Source organism: Phaethon aethereus, assembly GCF_964289735.1.
Source record: "Phaethon aethereus genome assembly, chromosome: 15".
Taxonomy (NCBI): domain Eukaryota; kingdom Metazoa; phylum Chordata; class Aves; order Phaethontiformes; family Phaethontidae; genus Phaethon; species Phaethon aethereus.
The window spans coordinates 11765902-11782728 of record NC_138591.1 but is presented as its reverse complement, the minus strand read 5'-3'; the positions used below and the strand labels follow the sequence as shown (position 1 = coordinate 11782728).

Below are 16827 nucleotides of genomic sequence, written 5' to 3'. Positions count from 1 at the left end.
CGTGAAAAGATTAAGACAATTTACTATCATGTCAAATTCACAAAATAATTTTAGGAGTAATGGTGAAAACATTGTGTGCATGTCTACAAGTGTTCTATAAAGGCACATTTTGGCACACTTCAAATACAATAAACTGGGTTCTTACCTTGACTTCCTATTTTGCATTGTAACTACTGTGTGTAAATGTATCCAAAAAGTTGTTTTTATTAATACAAGATTTACTTCTTGTTTCACCAAAGCAAAACAGTAATTGATTTTAGTACCAATTTCTGTAGTACATCATATTAAATATTTTTCCAACATTAACATTTTTCTTTATTATTGTTGTTGTTTTTTCTGCAGGTAAAAAAAATGATAACCAGAAAGAATTTATAACAATGTACAAAAAAAGCCCTCAATGAAGGTCTTTTTCATAACCTTTACACTGTTGTTTTAATTTGCAGAATTCTTTTCTCCTTTTAACATATATGAAAACAAATGAAGAAATTTGATGAAAACATTTTCTTTCTGTCTTTCTTACAAAATCATAAAAAAAGAGCTGGAAGAACCTTCAGAAGTAGCCTCACCCATTCAAGTCAGGCACATTTTACTTAAACTGCTCCTAACATGTATTTGTCTCTGGTTGGTAGCCGAGAATCAGATTAACTAATTGATGCCAGTTCTTAACTTTATAATTGCAAAATTCTTCTAGAATTGACAGCTGTGAAAGTACTTTTGCTCCTGACATAAGGATAACAAAAAAGAGAAATCTTCTCTTCAAGGTAGTTGGTCAGAATTACAGGAAAAGGTTACGTCAAATAAGCATTAACAAGTTTCAAATTAACAAGTTTCAAATACGAAGACTTCTAGAACCAAAGAATTACAGATTTTAAGACTATAACTAATTTCTATACTTTTATATGCAACCAAGTACAGAAAAATAGTTCAAACAATTGTACTAATTATAAAGAAAAGGAGAGATAAGGGTTAAAAATAATTAAAGGAAGAATGAATGGTTAGCAACTGTTAGCAGAGGTACCACCATTTGTTGTTACTCTCCTTGAAGTAACATTAAAATTTGACCCTAGACACACTACATACATACTGAAGCAGCCTCCTGAAGTTACAGAAAACACTGCTTTATTACTATAGAATTGCGGCCTTCGCTGTTTTCTGTCTGTGAAGTCAGAACCTTGTGTACACAAGGACAATCTTACCACCCAAACTAGTGCTGTCAGAAAAGCCTCTCTTTCATGCAGGTCAAACATCAACACAGGAAAACGAACTTGTCATCTCACAATGATCACACACTAGCAGAGCAGATGTATTTTGAAGAGATTGCTTCCTAGAGTATTTTCATGGCAACCACACCTCTGACTCTGCCAGGAGGTGCACTTCTTCCGTATTTGACCACCAGCCCAATGATACTACTGTGTAAGTACAATCCAGTAGCTTGAACTTCACTGAGTTTGTTCCCTTGCTGTTACAAACATCATGTGTGTAATTTCTTCTACAAACTTACTAAATTCCATATAGGCTTAGGACTTTTTTATTCTTACTCTTTTCCTGGCACCACTATGCCTCCCAAAAAATTCCCAGAAGTTTTCTTACATAATATCCAAACTTCACTGAGCTTAACTTTGTCATACCAATTTTCTTCTCTTCTGAAATTGTCTTCTGATTTAAAACCTAATTCCTTCTGGATTGAATAACCCTCTGATGGGATATACTCTGTACATAAACAGATCTCAGCCCTTGTTTTTCTAGCTACACAAATGAGTTTTTATTCTTTTCTCATAAAAGATTTTTCATTCTCTGATCATCCTTGTATTAGAGGTTTCATTAGTCTTTCCTGGATTTAAGTAACTGTAAAATATATAGGATATTCCATATGGGGTCTCACTGGATCGCTACAGTGGCATTAACACTTTGACCAGAATCATCTTTTCTGACATACTTGCAGTTTTACAGAGGAAGTACACAGTAGCTCACATCACTTCACTGCTGACCACTGCAGCCCAACTGTCTTCTCCTCAGTTTTCTCTTGAGTCAGAGTCCCCAGGTTTCCACATTTCTTTTTCATGGGACAGAGAGGTGTTGTGTATTTTTCTTTTTAAGAACTATTCCATTCTGTTGGAATTGCATTTCTCTCCTAAAAGCCAAATCAGCCAGTCCTTTGTGCATAGTAACAATCCAACTCTGCGCTGACTATGCCTTCCAGCTTTTGTTGTGACCTGTGTTAATGGCAACATGAAACCAGAATGTCCCCAGATCAACTCCTACAGAGCACCATTACCGACTTCCTTTCAACCCAATATTTCCCTCTTTCTGTCTTCTCTGCTAATCTCCATCTTCTCCAGTTTTGCCAGTGTTTAGTATCATACAGTATTAAATCCAGACAGATGAGATCAGTTGCATTTCCATTGTTTAAGAAAGCGATTAGATCACCTAGTACAATATTTTATAAAAGCCCATCCATTTCCCTTCTATTCCTACTAGTAGGCACTGTTTTTCTTCAGAATACATTCTAAAACACTGCATTCTAATTAAGTCAGACCGTACTTCTCCCCAATTCATTGCTTCCTGTGCTTTACTATTCTTCCATGAGATTGTACCACAAAGGACCTTAAATCAGTTTGCTAAAAACACTTGGCACACATTTTGCAACTTTATGTCCTAGTTCTTTTGTATTTCTCGGATGGCAATTCAATTATCAAGCTGCCAGTCTGCATGCACTAAGCTCTCTGACTTTTGCTTACAATTAAATTATAATAGTTTTCCCCCCCATCTCTGCATTTCTTTTATACATTTTTCTGCATCTCCAGCTGTCAGCTGCCAACAGGCTATAGCTAGCTTGCCATAACCTAAACTGTGTGGTGGGTTTGATCCTTCTGTAGCACAGCCATCCAGAGGAAAACTCCTGGTACCGCTTCGCTAAATTGCAAGATTTGGTATGCCACGCCTCTTGCCATAGAGTAAATTACTTTTTCCTTATATTAATTGTTACCCTAAACTACAAAGGATTAATGGCTACATGAAATACAAAGCTTTTTACAGACTTCCAAATTTTAGCTGCAATTGTCAGATGAGGCAATGAACCATGCTTATCACTGACTTGATAAATTATTAAATTCAAAAAACTAAATTAACAGGTCTCAAATTCTTGATTACTTCATGAAGTAATGTAAAAATTATTTTCTTTGAACAGATCTTCTATTTCCAGTTACAGATAATATGATTTCTGGACGTTTTCTTCTAACTGCAAACAAGCATCTAGTAGGTCAACAAGCTACAGTGAATATATTAAGAAAATAGTCATTATATTCTATCTCATCAAGCAAAATGCTTCCAACTGTTTTGAAGATAACTGTTTCATGTCTTCAGAATTGTGAACACCACGATTTGTTTTGAGTGGTGTGGTTAAAATCCCTTAATCCTTACCAGATGCAAGTACCTCAGGTTAAAGCAAGTTTTAGGTCATCAGTCAATGCGAGCTGAAGGTTCTCAAAGTTATGTTATGTGCTCTGAGGCCTGGAAATGTGTGGAGGAGGAAGCCTTGAAAAGAACTCTGGCTGCACTCTGCTGTTTTCAAAACATGCTTTGTATTTTATGTTGTAATAAAATACAAAATTTGTCAGATGAAATTAGAAGAATTAAAAGCAATTTCCCAGACACATCTCCTGTAGACGCATGCTGTGCTGTTACTCTTTATTTCAAAAGGAACAACAAGGTAAGCATCTGTTGTATCCTGTAGAAGAGCAGCTTTGCATTTTAGATCTGTGCACATAAGCAGCTGTAATATGTTATGAAATCCATAAGCAAAGGATTGAAGTTCTATCTGAAGTGCTTTTTCAACCAAGTTCAAGTGCTCTGTTATTTTGTTGCTGCAATCACATATCTATCTTATACTTCCTACTTGAAAAGCTTTTGGAATGTATTGCTTTGAGTATTTTTATTTAAGTCTCCATTAGGAACCTAACTCTTTACTTAGGAATCTAATTTCATGTGGTTTGTTTTGAATTTATTCAACACAAATTACATTCTCTCAACATGAAACCCAATTCACATCATAATCCGTATGTTAAGAGAACAATGAAACAGATGTGTCATACTTTGTGTCCAGCATTGTTTTTGAATATGAACTTTGCAATACTTCTTCTATCTACTATAGCAATAAGAAAACCAAGGAGAGTAATTCCAGGTCCTGAACTACTCAGTTGTCAAGTACCCATGGTCATTAAGAGAATAACATCTTTGGAGCACAAACAATATTTATCTCATATGTAACTGTTTAACTTTACATTACTTTATACAGTAAGAACTCAGTATTCAGTTCTGTCTTCTTTTGCTTGTGTCTTAATTTATAAATTGCAGCACAGTTCCCTATGTAGAGCCCTGGCTTTGCTATGAATCCCCTGGGAGTTTAAATGTATAAATAAATGCATTTTCCAAAAGAATGCTTAATACAAAGACAAGCACGAAAATAATTTGAACTGCAAAGTTATGCATCTTTTTCTCCTTTGTGTAGTAGAGAAAGTGATTGAAGGAATTTCTCCTGAAAAAAATCCATTATAGATTACAGTTATCAACATTAACCTGAAGAATACTACACATTTATAGTAGTACCATTCACATATTGGTCAAATTTTGATACAGTCTTAAATTCTTTCAAAATAAAGTATTTTAATATTTGTGTTATACAGGCTAGAACAACTCTTTTTTTACCAGGTAGAGACTTGCAAGAAATGAAACAAGTTAAAGTCCTAAAGCTTTCAAATTTCCATCAAATTCACACTTCCTGCTTAAGGAATACTGCTCAAATTAATACAAAACATTTCAGCTAATTAAACAAAAATGACAACATTACCAAAATTTCTGTGTTTGCTTATACACGCGTGGTATATTGATACCAAGTGCACAAAGCTGAGTGCATGACATTTTTAAGTCACAGCATATATATATACACACACATACACATATATATAAAAAAAATACTGTGATGAAAACCCACGTCTTTTGATTAAATAATTTGTTGAAGTGTAAACGTGCATAGTATGGTAAAATGCATCCATCGGAAACAAATTATTTTTCTGTGATAATATAGCTGCCTTCATTTATGTACAACAGGAAAATGGGCTTACTGGGAGAAACTAGTTCACGATCAAGGACTTTTTTCTAGCATACATGATTGCTCAGCAGACATACATAAATTTGATTCAACAATTAATTCAGCATTGATACAAGGCAAAATTTTTGTTACTCTCCATTTCAACACATAAACACAAACTAATGGATCCTTTAGGCAAGTATAAATCAGAATATAAGCACAATCTGCCATTTAAGTAGCTCTGTCAGTCTCAAATGAACAAGCTGTTAATGAGTGGAGATGAGTACTGTTAAATTTGGCTAGTCTGGAGTTTGCTGACCGTTCAAGCTAGTTGCCATCAGACAACATGTGATGACTTTGCTTGCCTTTCCCTCCACTGCAGCCTTAATTTGGGTCTCTCTCTATCCAGAGAAAAAGTTCCATTAAAGTTGCAGAAATCTGCTTAAAAGCAAAGCCTTCTCCTTTTAACTGGGCTTAAGTTAGAGAATTTAAAATAACTAGCTGATGTATGACAGAAAACATAAACTTAATCTATTTAAGCTAAACATAGTAACCTTTAAATAAATACATATATCTCATTAATGAATAAACTTACTGATTAACTCAAAGGTGAAGATAAAGACCCGTGAAGCAAGTGCTGCACAAGATATTCTAGAAAGCATCCAGATAACTGTATGATTATGCATATAACCCTGTGTTTCCAGTAGCTAATAGAAGACAAAAGAAATTCGTTTGTAGTACATGATGTTTGTTTCATTACTGTTTTGGCAAATTACATCAGCACTTTTATAATGTGTTTAAAGATAGGGTAAGCAATGTTACTGTCCATTTCAAATCACTAAATTAAATTGTTGTAAGAAGAGTTCTCTTTCAAAACTAATTTTTGCAATTCTTGTGAGAACAGTCAAGTGTTTTCATTCAAATCAACTGTTTTTTAAATCCTCATGCATTTAAATGCTCTACTGTAAAGATGACATTTTATCTGCCATGGCAAACTTGGTTACTTTCTTTTCAAGTAATTCAAGAAAATACTAAAAACCTCATAGAAAAATCAACATAAAAGTTATTTTCATTTCTTAAATAGTAAGTTCCTTAGGCAGTATTTTAAAACTATAGGAGAGAAAATTTAAATTATGTGGGAAACCTTATTTTTTATGGACTTTTCTGGAGATAATGGAACTGACGTCAACTGTTGTTGTTTCAGCTAAGTTTAATTCTTAACGAGTTCAAGACCTTGCCCAGAATGCAGACAGACATTAAGTAATCAATAACAGCTGGAGTAAACCATGAATATGACCTTTTAAGCGACTTCTGGGAAAGCTGTAGATCTTCTACAGCCCATAATGAATTTCAGTGAATTTATGGCTTTACTACAGTTGATGGGAATTTCATCATTGCCAACAGCTAAGCCAGGGTGCTAGTCTATACACTCCCGAACAGCAAATGGAGTCCCAGAGACTCCTTTTCAACAGTACATGTATTAAGTCCATGTGAAACTATGCCCCATTTCTATCGTGCCAGACCAGAAAACATACTGTGAAGATTTTGTTTCAACATTTAAAAACTGTACCTGTGTAGACGTAGTAGCATTTGGTGTTACTGGTGATGGTGAGTCACTTGTTTTTGGCTCACCAGGGGAAGCTGCTGAACCCTGGGATTCTTGGCTGGCTGGCTGATCTGGTGATAAAGCATCACTGCTGTCTTCATCAAATGAATAATCATCCAAAGCTTGAGGATAATTCTCTTGTCCAACTGCTAGAATGTTTACAAAGAAACAAGCAAAACAATTCTTTTAAGTTACATAAATAAAATTTAGACGTTGTTGTCAGGATTAGCTAATTGCTGGAAAATGATCAGTTTTCAATACTGTCTAGGCATTAGTACATAACTATTTATTGTGTTTTTAATATAATGACAGCCATATTAAATCATACTCAAGGAATTGATAAAACTAAGTGCATAGCAGAAACTGTTTTAGTAAGAGATTAAAAGGTATATTCAACACGTGGAGTGCACACAGACACCTATGACAGACTAAGTAATGGTCATGTTTGATTATTTTGTAGTAACTTTTTATTATTCATTTATTATTCAATTATTATTCGATTTTTATTATTCAAAGACAGTATTATACTCCCAACTACACAATTCTAACAGTTTAGAATAAAAATAAGATAACTTTAATTAAATGATGACGGAGTTTAAGACTTGGAATAAACTTGGAGTATGTTTTCTTCTAGTGAACTTTACCCTAAAGAGTTCAATTACTGTTTTCCACAATGCCATATAGATAACAGAGAGAGGCTGTGGGACTTCTACTTGCCTATAATAGCTTCTTTAACGCTGGAGTCTACAGGAAGAATATTTTTTTCTACCAGTTCCATTGGGCCAGGCCTCTGAGCAATTTTCTCATTCAGATCATCTGCCAGCCGAGCTCTCTTCAGTTTCATCTGAGTGGCTTGTAGTGAAGGTTCTGCAAAGGTCTCTAAAAAAGATATATTAATTTAAATATTCTCTTCCATCTTTTCTTCAATTTCATGACAACATTGACTTGTCTTTGCAATAACCATTCCACTTTTATCAAAAGCAGGCAAATATTATTCTGAAAATTCTCAAATTAATAAGCAAAAATAAGATTATATGAGTAGATGTTGTTCATCCCCATGATCATGTTTTTCTGTAAATATAACCTTTTTCTTAACAGCAGTAATACTTTTGGTAAACATTTGTATAATGTCCAACAATAAGGCAGGGAATATAAAATAAGAAACGCTAATTATAATCTGAAGACAGCATTTGCTGCTGTAATGGTTTACTGGTGTGAGCTATGGTAAAGGTTTAATTAATCCATTGATTTTTGGATTCTCTCTTGACAAACATCTTAAAAAGTTTACCTTTAAAACTAGCTTCTAGCACAAAAAATATGAGTCTTCAAAATTGTATTTCAATAAAAATATGGAGATAGTCTGCCAATATGGATGTGTTCTATCAATATGGAGACTCCTCTCTAGGTTTAGTATACAAATGCATGTTTTGAAAACTAATGGCTATTAAATTGACTTGGATTATGGTCATTTGGTAGTTTCTGTATTTGGTAACATTATGGTGAAACACAGTAAGAGAGCCCCTTTCATAAAAAGACTGTTGTTTCAAATGACCTGAGCAACAGGTATTGTTAACAAGGCAGGGTAAAGTCAAGTTTATTAAAGACTTGAGGGGCAGGGATAAGCACAAGGCTGTCGGGTTGTTTTAGGGTGTGAGTAGAAACTGAAGCAATGTATACACTATGTGTACATACACCATGATATAATTACCATTGTAGAACAAAAGCAATATGCAATTGCAAATACAGAGTTGAGAATACTTTCACTGCCATACCTATTACTATACAGATTTAGAATACAGATTACAGCAGACACTGTAGAAGTAGAGAAATAGAGCATATGAACCTTCAGAAATAACTCGTATCAAAGCCTAATTCAGTTAGAAAACTGAGTGTGTAACAGAAGGTCCTTCTAATAGTGGCTCAAAAAGTACAGCTGGGTACATACCTTCGAGGATGTGCATTCTGACCAGCTCAGAGCGGTCCGGCCTGCTGCGAATCTTGTGCTTCAAAAAATTCTCAGTCTTTGAAGGAATGAGAAAAGAGCATTAACTACCCTTGAGTAGAAGAATCAAAGTAGTTTGATAAATCACTGATGTCCAATCAATGAATATTTGCAGCTGCCTTTAGATAGGTGGACATCGCTGTTAGGACATGGGCAGTAAAGGGGTTGGGTTTGTTTTGTTCTGTTTTTCAGTCAGTTAAGCAGTGCTAATGAATTTCTGTCTTCGCCAAACAAGTTGGGAACGTTTCTGGATTTGATCCCATACCACCACACAAAATCACAATGGTATGGAGTTGCTCCAGAAATACTGCACAAGTATCCTGTCCTTAGCTGGAGGTAGCTATGTATCGCATTATGTCCGTAAGTTTATCCTCCCCCCCGCACCTTGCCCTGCGAAGGATTAAGAAAGTTCCTCTCAGATTTGACACCAATATTTTATTTTAATGGATTCTTTCAAGATAAAAGCACATCTTATTACTGTAATGGTAATAATTTTTTCGAAGAATTTAGCATCACATACAACCAACTATCCATTTCCAGATGTTAATAACAAGTTTACAGAAAGTGGTTTACCCTGGCTCGCTCCAGGCTCTTTATCTGCTCATGGAATGCAGCTGGACTTTTCAAAGCTGTGAAAGGACAGTAAGAGTTAAATTGACAGGAAGTGATTTCCAAAAGAAATATCTTAATCAGTAAGTTTGTATGGGTGTTTGTTTGCATCTGACCAGGCTAACATTTGACTCATGCTAGCTACATTCACGTGTATTTAACAGAGATGACGAACGCTTCTATACAGAATACTTGGAATATTTGATTTTAACAGATATTACCACGTAATAGTTAACTTTGTCACTATGTACGCCAGGGTCTATTTACCAAAACTGTTCCACAGTAGAAATTTTATGAGGTAACGTTCAGAATGCCAAAATACTGTTTCATTTATTCCACTGTATTTACTGTCTATACCTCATACTTGCTGTTACTAGAGAGAACTGGACCATCACTTCAGAACTATTTGTGCTACAAAAAAAAAAAAAAAAAAAAATTGTAGAAGCCCCAAATGTTCAGATTAGAAAACAGAATGATGGCTAGCTGCTAAATAGCCAAAAAGAGTAAAAAGAGTAAAAAAAGTGTAAAAAATATTTCAGCTAGAAATAATGTGAATTGTAGAGTGCTTCATCTCAACTGGATTGTTGAAAGGAAGTAAAATGGCAGCAGACATGATCCATCTTATTTGCCACACTTTTGGCAGAGATCAGATACTGCAAAAGAAAATCTTTAATACTTTTTGACAGTTCAGCAGGTTTTTTCCAGGTTTCACTCAAAAAGAAACAGATAATTCCGTTCCTGAAGATAATCAACACTACAGACCTGGGAAGTTGCAGATGCTTTAGCAAAGCAATCTGAAGTCTGCTGCATAGTCAGAAACCTTCAAAAAGAGATTAGCTTGAAGATACTGTGCTTTCAAGCTAGAATTCACCAGTGCACGCTGGGCTATTTGTAGTAACTTGACGTAATTTTGATATGTTTTTAATGGCTGGGGATTTTATTTGTTTAAGAAAAATCACTTTTCACAGTTCAATCTTTTGACAACTTGGACTCATTATCTTGAGCCCAGTCTCATCCAACACTGTCCACTTAGGGATTCTCGGATGTTTTCTGTGCACTCCTCCTTCTGAGGCCAGGCTGATCTCCAAAAGAAGTCAGAAGATGTTATACTAAACAATTAGCATAGTCTCTGGGACCCCAAGTGGAGGAACACCAAAACATCTCTAAGGAAAGAGTTAACAACAGTTGAATTCTAGGCCACCAAATACCCGAATTCAGAGGGACCCTCTTGTGATTCCTAAATTGATTTCAGGTATCATAAATGCTGCTGCTGAAACAACCATCACCTCTAACAGACTGAAACCCATAAAGGAGAATATGGACTCGGGTAATAAAGTGCAATTACATAAAGCATGCCAATTACTACTCTCAAAATACAGGTGCTGTGAGTTGAGACATACAAATGTAACAAATATCCAAATTTATGAACATTATTTGCTTGTCAAAGCAGTATGATCTGCAGTTAAATTCCAGTGGTAGAACAAGAGTTAAAGATAAAAATTATAACTTCTTGCGTAGCTGTCAAGGATGGCAGGTAGCCAGGCCAAAGAGTCAGAAGCTTAGCATTACAGAATCCTGAAATCCTTAATACATCTCCAGCTGTATTTATGAACTCGGTGATGTTGCTGCCTTAGTGAGACACTTCACACTAAGGTGATCAGCAGCATCTTAACTCTTCTGAAGCATCTAAAGGCATTCATTGAATTTTTACCACTATATAATCTTTATTTTGGAAGAGAATATGAAACTCTTACACCAATTTGGACAGTTTGCCAGATGCGACAAGTTGATCAGGAACTTCTGGCAACTGGAAAAAATGTTCTAAAACCAAAACAATTTTCTAAACAAACAAACAAACAAAACCCAAACAAATAAACACACCCCCCCCAACTCAAAGCCTCTTCCCATATTCTTGGAAATGTATTCATACTCAGGAAGAAAGGCCTAGGCATAGAAGTTTCCACATTAGGTCATATAATCCAGTGTACAATGTCCAGCCTCATGTCATCGCAACCCTTGCCATGCTATGCTTTACAGACTGATGTCCACTCATTTATATAATTAAATTTATTTCAGTAAGATTAGCCATAATTTAAAGAGAGAAAATACAAGGAGAATCGGACTATGTCTGCAAATCCTGGCATTTTCATCACAATGGCTGTTTTAACTGAAACATTAGGTAAGCATGGTGAACTTACTTCATGCTCATTTAGATTAGCAAAAGGATCCCACAGTCTTTTCAAATGATAAAGTTATTTTAAATTGTTTTATCTTCTTTATTTTATATATTCAGTTCAGCATTAATACAGTATAGGAACGCAAATTAATAGAAATAATGGAAGTCTTACGTGGCATGATGCCCTGGTCCACCAGCTGTTCTCGTGTCCGTCTTTGTTGTAACCTCAGCTGAAGTACTGACAAGAGAAAACAATCATTCATTCATATGTAAGCATACTATCCCTCTGAAAGCACAAAAAAAAAAAATTGCAAAGATACCCCGTATTTCAGCTTTAGAAGTATTTTTTTCTCTGTATATTCAGTCCAGGCAGTAACTTCTAAGACACCTATTGTTAAGGATCAAGTGCTGTTATCACAGTTTGGAGTGACTGCTTCCAATCCCCAATTATATTGGAATTTGCTGCTTTTTGGTCACATCTGATAAAGGGACTGTATCTCATATATACATCTGCTTTTCCTATCAGCTAGGCCTCATAAGAGGTATTAAGTGTACATCTAAATCTAGGACTTCTTTTTCCCCGAGTAACACTACTCTTAGATAATAGATTCAAGAAAACGTAGGTATAAAGAGTTTGTACCAGAAACTCCAACACATAATGATTATATAGCTGATAAAATACTGCTTTCGTGGTTGAGATATGTGTTATCATAATTATTGCAAGGATCACATAAATCTAGCACTGTCAAATTTGGAAAACGCGTTTACACTTTCAGAGGTAACCTTATGTTTCATTACATTTAACAAAATGTACAAAAGTTCTCATCTTATTGTTACTCTAGGAATAACCAACGTAACACACATTAAATACTATACCGGGAACTGCACAAAACCTGGAGGAGGGCATAGACGTAAAGGCCTCGTACTTTCAAAGATTAGGGCTTTTTTTTGTGTCTGTTCCCAGAAAAAAAAAAAAAAGGAAAAAGTAGTTGTTTGTTTCTTCTATTGTTCCCATCCCCTTGTTTCTGTACCAATTTATCATAGTGCTTCATTATTTCTTAGTCACATACAGCCATTACCCTAATGTGAAATTACAACTTTTGAACAAGAGATGGTCAAAATGCTTGGCCAAGGAAAAAAAATACATTAAGGACGTAATATTTACATTCTTAAATTCTGCCTTGACGGATGTATGATTCTGACACACTGTCCCCACTGTATTTCACAAGTAAGCAAAACAAACTAATGCATTGTCCAGAATATCAAAATGAATGTAATTTCTAAAAAATTAGGCTAAGGACAAAGTTAATTGTTTTCAGAATTTAAAAGGAACCAGCTTATTTCCTGTTCTACAATACAGGAAGGATACTCCTCTGGCTAAAGCACCAAGACCGGGAATAGCAAGTCCTGAAAACAAGGACATTTATTTTCTTGTGTCACACAAACATTGAGAATTTAAATACAAACATATCAGGGCTGTGGCACGGCAGTTCTGTTCAGAGTTTATAATATTGTTACACAAGAATTACAAAGGACAGAGATGTGAGAATGCAAAAGTAACAACAGTAAAATGCAAATTGATGGAAAGTCATTCAAAGTGTATTGAGTTTCTCTGGAAACTCTGAAGTACCTGCTTTAAGTAATGAATTGTATTCTTCAAGTAATATTAAATGACTGTAAAAAGTTAACTGAAGAATTATTTTATAATAGTTTGAATGATGTATTTTGATCTTGCTTAATTTCATGTGGCTCCAGGTAAGCCATGACCTGTTCTTGTGATATCTCCTGCTAGTAGATACAAACTTGTGTTGCCTGAAGTCTTGAACCAACTCGGATGGTGCTGTTACCACTCTCCTTTCAGCTGCACTTCCTAGGTTGGGTTTGGCAGCATAGATAGCTACTCCCAGTAAGTTCACAGCACAGGAAGAGAAAGTTCAAATCTTTCTGCAGAAAGCGTGGGTTTCTAAGTCCCATTGGTCTAATCTGCCCCCAAAAATGCAGACAAACGTGTGCAAACACACATTTATGCAACTGTACATCTGACTTCAAAAATCCACCAGCTTTATACAAGTAAGTGTGAATTAAGAAAAATAACATACTGGATCAGGACTTAGCCCACTCCTACAGAAAACTTCAAGAAATGCACATTTCAATGGAAATGCATTTTAAGCATACAACATGATGTTACGATGTTAAGCTTCTATCCCTGGGGCTACTTCTAAGAATTTCCTACTGCACTAGCATAAAGCACTGAGAAATTCATTAACTGGAGTGGTGTTTACAGGAAAGCAAAAATATGTTCTTGTTTTGGATTCTTACAGCTGTAAAATCAAGAAAGCTCAGAGTTAGTCTTAAAATTGAACGGGCAATCCCTTTAAAAATCTTAAATAAGTTTTACCCATCCAAATGATGTGAAAGACAATTTATAAACAGCATGGCAAGACTACCATATTTCAGATGCAGTATCTTTGGTCTTGAGTAGACTAAAACTTGATTTTGTTCTGTTCTTCCCTCAAACTATGCTTCCTTTTACACAACTAGGAAGCTGTGGAAAAGGTTGAAAAGCATGTCCTGCTCTGGGCAGGAATCTCATCCATGCTATACAGCTGTATTTGGTCCAACTTTACACCAGACTTAAATTTGGCTTTCTTGGAACACTAAACACAGTACAAATGTATCTACCAAACCTTTTACCTAGTTACAAGTCAGTTTCAAACATATGCCTCTCTATTTCAGGCTCAAGGTCTTCAAGAAAAAACTACCTACTTTGACATCAGTTATGTCCCAGGTAGAGCTGATAAATGTCATCAGACACAGTAAGTAAATCAGAATTAGCATGTTTTTCAATTCCATCACCTGCAATGCAGTGGATCAACAAGCAAATGCTGATAATATTACAACAGGTGCAGGCATATTATCACTGATGTGAGTCATCTACCAACATATGATAGGCAAGTCATCTATTACGAAAAAAAGGCATTTGTAGTACGTTAGTTCTGATTTCTAATATGCTTTTCACTCAGACTCTTCTTTTACTGAGCTTTATCATAAAACCCATTTTGTAGTTGTAGCTGGTTCAGCTATGGCTATCTAAGCATTGCTAATATGGTGCTTTCAAATATTAGTAAACCAAAGTGGGAAAGTTAAACAGCTTTCAAATCGACCTTCACGCTATAGAACGTTCACACTGCTTTGCAGAGTTGATAACAACAATTTGAAAGCCCTCACTAGTTCACCAATTTGGACAGCTGGCTAAATTGGAAAATTATTTTGTAGGAAGTGCATAGACCATCTACTCTGTGAAACCTACTACAGCCAACAGATAATTGTTCTTCATCTTATCAGACATCACTCATTTAAAATTCTGAACTGGTATCGCTGCAATCTCAAATGTGATGTGCAAAGTCTTTGTGCAGGAAAAAATAGCTTGTTGCTGTTTTTTTAAGAAATTATTTTAACTGTTAAAATTACATACAAAGGGGCAGTTTTATCAGAAATTTATTATTTATTAATTAGAGAGCTGGCTTTCCTAGATCCAGATACTGACATGACTCTCAGACCAAAGCTTTTCATCTTTCATATGAAAAGGATCAAACGCATCCTACCAGTTCAGCATCTAGCAATTATCACATTTTAATTTTTCATTGGCAAGTTTGTGGGAGGAAAAAATCAGAAAGGCCTCACGCCGCACTTTGCCAATACAAGTGAGCTAAATAATTACTCCAACACTTCTAATACGTACTGCCCTAAAGTATGGTTTAAAAAGAGTCTGCCTGAGGTACATTCAGCTGCTGAAACTTCTCTTGGAAAGGAACAAACAAACCACCCCACAACCAAAAAAACCTCAGAAAACAGTGTACCAAAGTTTCTGTGTCAAGGTCCTGTTTTGAACCCTCTTTCAACAGCACTAGTAATATGGAAGCGGCAGGAACGTACCATGTGTGTGTCCAAAGAGGAAGACACTGTGAACACTGTGAGCACACTGGTACTGTCTTGCTGAGTGTGATGCAGTTCCTGCAGCTGCCTGTGTGTACTACCCAGTGCGGTGTGTGTGAGAAATGGGGAGGGGCTGTGTCTGCCTCTGACATCACACTCGCACACAGCCCTACAACCATGGAAGCATCAACACTGTAAAAACATACACCAGTGGACATGTTACTAACGTTTGTGTCTGATGCGATTTCTGTCAGTTCCTAAAAATTAATGCTGCTTGGCCATGGCCATGATAGGTGGTATTTGCCCTGGAAATGGGGGAGGGGGACTAAAATAAAACTATTCATCAAAAAATAGTGGTAAGAATGTAGGTAGCTTCTCTCTCATTTTCCAACTGGTTTCAGCTAATTCTTTAATGAACATTAATTCTACGTGTAGATGATGGGAAGCCCTGCTATGTCATTTATGAATGTATTATATCTATGATTTGTGGCTTCAATTATAATCAGGTATTTGGCTTAAGCTTTGCAGAAAGAGTAAAAACTGACCCACATCCTAAGCAATGTATATAGTCTTACAAGAGAATACGCAGTGGGCACAAGGATGAGAAGAGCAGTAAGACTGTACCTGCACATAAACCATATCTGCTCAGGTGTGAAGCTTTAGCATTTTTTATCAAATAGATACATATAACAAATAGTTATTGTCTCTCATAACACTGCTTGCCTGCCCATCATCTGTTAACCCACACTGGGCATCACAAAGCAAATAATGGATGCTTTTGAAGTTGTCCCATGTGTATCTGGACAAGTTGTAAAAACTGTTTGAGGACTGGAAAAAATGAGATATAGAAGATATAGAACATGCAGTTATTAACTTATTAAATAAATATCAGGAACTTATATATGACTTAGCAAAGAAAGGACAGTGTGTAGCATAACGGATAGGGAAGCACTGGAGGGGGAATACTAAAGAAGAGATGACTTATAGTTAGAAAGATGATATAAGAAGATAATCATTGAAGATTTTGACTTGACCAGTGCAAGGAGGTTAAACAGAGACAAAGCTGGATGAAAACCAGATGTTTGCTTTTGCAAACAACTCCAAAATTAAGAAGGTTAAAAAAACATTTGGGTTCTGACTCCCTGCCCCCCTCCCCGCCCCGGTAAATATTAAGCAGCTGAATGCATTATTAAAGAAAAGAAAGTAATTGGAAATAAAAAAACTGATTAAAAAGTTGAAAAGCTGAAAAAGACTATTGCTTTTCCAAAGCAAACAAATCAGGAAAAAGCTAGTATTTCTATCTCAGTAAAAGACATAAGGACTTAAAATACTTTTAGCCCCCACAGCAACAAAAAGTAAAAAGCAGAGATGTTTCTAAGGAAGAAATGATAACACCCGTACATGAGCTGCAT

At 35.6% G+C, this 16827-nt stretch overlaps 1 protein-coding gene across 1 annotated transcript in view; it reads right to left on the bottom strand.

The window, feature by feature from the left end:
- The window catches only part of MRTFB (myocardin related transcription factor B), a gene marked incomplete at both ends in the record, with an annotated part of 57035 nt that overhangs the window by 15898 nt on the left and 24310 nt on the right, over positions 1 to 16827 (bottom strand). Inside the window, 5 exons of the mRNA XM_082006963.1 lie at positions 6657 to 6841; positions 7410 to 7571; positions 8638 to 8713; positions 9268 to 9323; positions 11652 to 11717. Of these exons, the coding sequence (XP_081863089.1) occupies positions 6657 to 6841; positions 7410 to 7571; positions 8638 to 8713; positions 9268 to 9323; positions 11652 to 11717 (545 nt within the window). The remainder of the gene's footprint in view (positions 1 to 6656; positions 6842 to 7409; positions 7572 to 8637; positions 8714 to 9267; positions 9324 to 11651; positions 11718 to 16827) is intronic.